At 57.7% G+C, this 6,368-nt stretch overlaps 1 protein-coding gene across 1 annotated transcript in view; it reads right to left on the bottom strand.

Moving 5' to 3' along the window:
• Positions 1-942: 942 nt before the first annotated feature.
• STK40 (serine/threonine kinase 40) overlaps positions 943-6,368 on the bottom strand; it is a 26,047-nt gene continuing 20,621 nt past the window's right edge. The window contains 4 exon segments of the mRNA XM_017501048.2: positions 943-3,310; positions 4,638-4,722; positions 5,133-5,252; positions 5,394-5,538. Of these exon segments, the coding sequence (XP_017356537.2) occupies positions 3,092-3,310; positions 4,638-4,722; positions 5,133-5,252; positions 5,394-5,538 (569 nt within the window). The 3' untranslated portion in view covers positions 943-3,091.

Here is a 6,368-nt window from a genome sequence, read left to right as displayed (position 1 = left end):
CCTGGCTCTTGATAGGTCCAGTCTGGCTCCTCCCAGGGACACTGGAGAACAGCAACACACTGGTAGAATACATACACTGGAGACACAGCAGACCATGTAATACAAAAATCTTTTTTTTTTTTTTTTTTGAGATGCAGTCTCACTCTATCACCCGGGCTGGAGTGTAGTGGTGTGATCTCGGCTCACTGCAACCTCTGCCTCCCGGTTCAAGCGATTCTCCTGCCTCAGCCTCCTGAGTAAATAGGATTACAGGCGCCCACCACTGCACCCAGCTAATTGTTTTTTGTATTTTTAGTAGAGACAGGGTCTCACTGTGTTGACCAGGCTGGTCTCGAACTCCTGACCTTGTGATTCACCCCCTCAGCATCCCAAAGTGCTGGGATTACAGGTGGAGCCACCACTCCCGGCCAAAAATATGTCTTTATACAAACTTTCTGACCTTTTCTTGTCTTGTTTCTTTACAGTAGGACTTCTCTAAGTGTGTGAGAAGCCTACTTCCTTGGCTGCCCTGGATGGGCATGTGGGCACATGGGCAGTCTGTCTGGGGTGGTAGGCTCCCCCACCCCAGATGGAGTTCAGCAAAGATAGGATCAATACTCGTCAGCTGCAGTGGTGCTGGGATGCCCCCCTACCTCCTGCCTGCAAGATCAGGGGCTGGACCAAGCCAAACAGGGAGCTCCCACTTGGGCAATGGGCTGGGGGTGGGCATGGGCCTCAAGAGACTGCTGGGCACTTCAGGTTGCCCTCCCCTAGCCAAGACAGAGGTGTCAGGTGCCACCTGCTGGCTGCAGGGAGCAGGGAGGAGGCACACTCAGAGCTACAGAAAGCCAGCTGGGAATCCTGCACCACCTAGCTGGGATGGAGGGAGATGGGGCTGGGTTGGGGCTGGAGAGGCTGAGACACAGGCGGGGAGGGCAAGAACACAGGAGATGCAGGCCACAGTGGTCCCAGATCAGGAAGTTTTATTGCTGACATGCAGGAAGAGTCCCCATGTAGTACAAAAATATGTCTTTATACAAACTTTTTTGTGACTTTTTCCGTTTTGTTTCTTTACAATAGGACTTCTCTCAGTGTGTGACACCCAGTGAGGGCTGACCCATCCTCCTCTCATTTGCTTCACCAGAAATGTAATCAGACACATGGCTTGACCTTGGAAGGGCCCAATCTGTCTGACAGGGCTTTGCAGACCTGGAGGCTATTGCTTTGAAAAGGAGGAGAGAGATCACGCATGGGCAGCAGGCCTGGAGGGGCCAGGTGGGCTGCTGGGCAGGGGCACTGCCGCGACGGGCCCTGGCCCAGCCTCAGGCCCTCACGGGGGACAGTCGAGGGCTGGGAGCCCTAGGCCAGACTGCATTTCCGCTCCCTCAGGAGACGTTTATGAAATAAATATAGAAAAGAGGGCATCCCCCAGCCCCACGGCCCAAGACCCTGGCCCTCAGCGCTGGACAGCTGAGACAGACACAGGGCTCGCCGCTCAGGGGGAGTAAGTGCTGGGCTCCGGTGGGCTCTCCCACAGGCCCACTAGGCAGAGGCGAGGTGCCCAAGTGCTGGATGGGGCATGGGGAGGAAGGGGCGTGGGCAGCCCTGCTACTGCTGGCAAGAGGTGGCCCCATTTTTTCCAGATGGGGAAACTGAGGCACAAGGAGGTTTGGGAACTTGCCCAAGGTCACTCACAGTGAGTCAGCTTTTTGGGGGGAGGAGAACAGCTTGCACTCTGGGAAACACAGTCACTTCCCCACTGGGGAGCAGGGCCAGGCAGGAGGAGCTCAGGGCTCATGACTGCTTGGAGGGGACACTCAGCCTTTCTGAGGGCATATGGGGCATAGGCCTCTGGGGAAGGGTCTTTGCTTGGCATCAGGCAGGGCCAAGTCCAGTGAGGGCAAAGGGGAGGGGAGGGCATTCTGGTGAGAACAGCATTTCTGGCAAGACGGGCATCCACTTCAAAATCTCGGCTCAAAAGGGCAGCAGGGCTGTTCTCAAGCCAGGCATGCAGGGTCCCCCAATCCCTACGATTCTCCCCTGAGTCCCCCACTGCCCATGGAGGACCCTGGCTAAGGTCTACAGGGAGAGAATCCACATCTAGTATGAGGCAAGGGCACAGGGAGATGTCCCCACCATCCTCTGAACACAAGAGTAGGGTGGGAGCAGGGAAGCATGCAGGCAGGCCCCTGCTCACAGCCAGGCCTGCCACCTGACCCCTGGGGCCCTTCACATCGGGAGTCCATGTAAGCTTGGTACCACGGGGAAGGATGGAGAAAGGAAAAGGTTAACACGCGTGTACAGCACCTCAGAGAAGCCACTGAGACGGGAGAGAAAGAGCCAGGTCTAGAAAGGCCTCCCATCACCAGCAGCAGAGAGGGACTGGCGGGCTGAAAGTGGACAGGGGCCGGCAGGAGGGCCTTCCCTGCCTGGGGGTGAGGAGGGAGCCCACGTGTGGGCTGTGGACTCCCTGCTGTCCAGCCAGGCTGGGGGCAGGGAGTGGCCGTGGGCTGAGCCACCTAGAGATGGGAGAGACGTTGGTTACGGTATAAAAATAAATATATTTGAGTTCGGCTTAAGATGAGGTGAAGGTTTTCCAAAGCTTGGACTGAGGGCCTGGATCAGAAGGAGGGGGACGGAAAGAGGCTGTGGCAGGGGCCTGGGAGAGAGGGAAGGAGGGGACGCTCGCTCTGGGGCCTGAAGCGAGCTGCACTTTCAGCTTATTTGGACTGTGGGGAGCAGTGCCCGGGTCAAGTGGTGGGCGCTGGGGAAGGCCCTGGGGCAGAGTGAGCAGGCCCCCTCCTCCTCCCTCTCGCTCAGTCCAGAGACAGCATGGTTAAAGAGACAGAGGTAGATTAAAACATCATGATTAAAAGCAGATTAGTTATCTAGGCTTCTCAGATTTAAAAACCAAACAATCAAGCAATCATACCAAAAGGTAGCTTTGTGGTACCTCTGCTGACCCCACGTGTGACCTGGGCTGTCCCTGTCCCTGCCCTGTTCCTGTTGCAGCCTGGGAGAGTCCAGCACTACAGGGCCCAGCCCTGACAGCCAGGCCTTTGGCTAGGGCTGGAAGAGGTGGCGGCGGTGCTGGTAGCCCTGGCTGAGGCCGCTATTTCCGCAGGTAGCGCTGTGCCAGGATGGCCGTGTCCAAGGAGGTCATGGGCTGTGCGTCATGGCCTAGCCGCCGCACTGGGGGCACGCTGCCGAACTGCCGCTTGGGCATCCAGCTCCGGGCATCATGGATGGAGCTCTTCTCCTCAGCCAGCAGCAGCTGCTGCCGCATGTAGTTCTCAAACTCGTACTGGGAGCACTCCTCAGTCACCTTCGCCTTTGAGGCCGGGAGGGAGCGAGACAAAAAGAAACTCAGATGAAGACGGTGCAGCAGATGGAGGGCAGGCATGAGTGCGGCGGCCTGGCTCCTGCGTTCCCCCTTCCAGGCACCACACACTCAGGCCTCATTGAGCGAGGGCTAAGGGTAGGTCCCTGGCACCCTCTGGCCAACCTGCACTTGCCTTGCAGGCCGCCCCTCGGCCTTGGGACTGACACAGAGCCACGCTTCCTAATTCGCTGGCTACCAGAGAGGTCACCACCTCAGAAGCCATAGCTCTCTGGCCCCTCACAAAGGTTCTCTGAGCCCTGAGGCAGCCAATGCATGTCAGGAGCTACGAGCGAGCCCCAGGCTGGGTGCTCAGCACCCAGGGGAGCCACATACACCCAGCCCCATGCTGAGCTTCCTGAGGTGGTCCAGGCAGATGGTAACAGAAGAAGCTGAAGTGGTGTCCCCGTGCCAGTCATCACAGAGGACAACAGGGCTTTGGGATCAGACTTAGGGTCAAGGCTCAGCTCCACTACTTCCAAGCTGTGTGACTTCGGGAAAGTCCTTACCTCTCAACCCTTCAGTTTCCTCTTCTGTAACATGGGGCTAAGAACACAGGCCATGAAGGCCCGCAGTGAGGACTGAATGAGGTGCCCTCGGGGTAGGCACTCACTGTGGGCTAGTGATGATGACTTTAGCCGAACAGCCCAGAAAAGGTGGGAGCTGGCAGTGGGTAGAGACTGTAACGCTCTTTCCTCAGAGGCCAGGCGGCTCTGGGAGGCTCTCCCAGGCAAGGAAGCTCATTCCAATATCCAGGACCCAGCAACACTGTGGCTAGGCTAAGCCCTGCCCTCCAGGGGGCACCCTAAGATCACCTGCCCACTGCTGCCTGGTGCCCAAGTCTCTGCCCCCACCCTGGGCCCAACACTTTCTCCAGTGCAGGGAATGGGGAGGAGAGAAACAGGGAGAAATGAATCATCTGAAAAATGAAAAGCAGGAAGGGTGATAGAGAACTCTGAGTCAGAGGGGCAGAGAAATGTGACCTGGGCAGCAGGAGGAAACTGAGGGCTGGCCTGGGCCTCCTGGGCACTGGCTCCAGCTCGGCGGCCCCGCAGGCTTTCTGGCCACAGATCTCCTGCTACACTAAGCCCAAGGCAGGCCCCAGACAGCTCAGGTTGAAAACTGAAGTCTCCCTTTCCCACCCCAAGGCTGGGGAAGAAGACCAATGAAGCCCCGTGGCCCGCAGTGAGCTGGCACTTCTGCCCTTGCTCTGGCTGCCCCCAGAAGCCCATCCCGTGGAGCTGGGTAAGGCACAGCCCATCTGCCCTCCCCAACTCACCTCCTGGGAGCTATCCGCATTGCTCATTTGGTCATCGATGTCAGGAACCACTTGCAACGGCCCACTCAGAGATGACAGGGACTGCCTGCAGGGGGGCAGACGGGTCAGGCTGGCCCCAGAGAGACCAGGTGTCCACTGGCCTCAGATTTAGCTGGAGTCAGACACACCTGGGTTGTGTTCCTGCCACGAGACTCTGGTTCTTTATGCCTCAGTTTTCTCATCCCATAAAGGGGGGCAATTTCTCCCTCACAGGTGGTGGTGAAGCTCAGTGAAGCAATGCCCATCCCTCGCTGGCATGGCCTGGCAACCATGGCAGCCCATCGTTGCTCAACCTTCAGCTCTGCCTATGTATGCCCTCCCAGTCTTGCCCATGCAGAGAATCTGGAAATCTGACTCTTAACTGGCAGAGAAACAGGCTGACTGCAGGCTGCTTTTCTGGGTAGCAGAGGCCCTAAGGACACAGCTTTGTGCCTGGACCAGCACCTGTCCACTTACCACGATGCAATGATGGCACTGAGGGCCTCCAGGACGTCGGCGGCGGCCAGGCGCTGCTGGGGGTCAAGGACCAGCAGCTTCCGGATGAGACACACCGTGTTCTCAGAAACTCGTCCATCCCTGAGGCAGGGAGTTGGGAAGGGTGGGTCTCAGTGGGTGGTGCTGGGTATGTGACCAGGATGCCCAGGCTCACTGTGCCATTCCCCTGCCTTGAGCCCATCAGGCTGGCTGCCCCCCAACCCCCCAGGAAGCAGGACTTACTCAGGGATGGTGTACTCGGCAGCCTTGATCTTGCGGAAGAGCTCCTGAGGGATGCTGTCGTAGAAAGGGAACTGGCCATACAGCATGGTGAAGAGCACCACGCCCAGGGCCCACATGTCACTGGGCTTGCCGCGGTATGGCCGGCCTGCGGACAGACACACACCACACTCAGCCTTCGGGCTGCAGCACTACCTGGGCCCACCAGCCCCGTGCCTGGAATCCCACCCAGGACCCTCCACCTGTCACCCCCACTTCCGGTCCTCCCAGAGCAGTCTTCTGAGCTCCTGCCTGTGCTCCCCTCTCCCCTGTTCCTCAGGATGTGCCTCTCCTGACCCCTGAGGAGAGGGCTCAGTCAGCACCTGCTCACAGCACCTGCCCTGCCCGGCCAAACACCGAGGCCCTGGGAGCCAGGCCTGGGTCTGCAGCCCCAGCACCCAGCACAGAGCTCACAACTGGGGGTTCAAGAATGTTGGTGGCACAGCAGATAACTAGCTGGCTTCAGATGAGCCAGGCACTCTGCCCGTCACCATCCACACACCCCTCTGCCTCCTTCACAGCCCAGACGACCACTTCACGGTCCCCTCCTTTGTCTACTTGTGACTCCCACCTCCCTGCTAGAAGGGAAGTTCTCAGGTGCAGGTGCCTCCCTCCTGTGTTCACTGTTAAGCCCCAGTGCCCAGCACGGACTCAAGTATTTGCTAAATGAAGGAATGTCCACTTAATTACCCTCTCTGTATGAGTTTCCTTGTCTGTAAAGTGGAAGGAAACAGACATCTGACTGAGCACCTGCTTTAGGACAGTACTGGAAGAAACACTTTTAGTTCTGGCTCACGCCTGTAATCCCAGAACTTTAGGAGGCCTAGGCAGGCAGATCATGAGGTTAAGAGATCGAGACCATCCTGGCCAACATGGTGAAAACCCGTCTTTATTTAAAAAAAAAATAATAATGAATATTCTTTAACAGACTTCTGCCAT

This window comes from Cebus imitator, unplaced genomic scaffold (assembly GCF_001604975.1).
Source record: "Cebus imitator isolate Cc_AM_T3 unplaced genomic scaffold, Cebus_imitator-1.0 Scaffold277, whole genome shotgun sequence".
Classification (NCBI taxonomy): domain Eukaryota; kingdom Metazoa; phylum Chordata; class Mammalia; order Primates; family Cebidae; genus Cebus; species Cebus imitator.
Note: the sequence above shows the minus strand (reverse complement) of the source record. Positions and strands in the feature narration are given on the sequence as shown.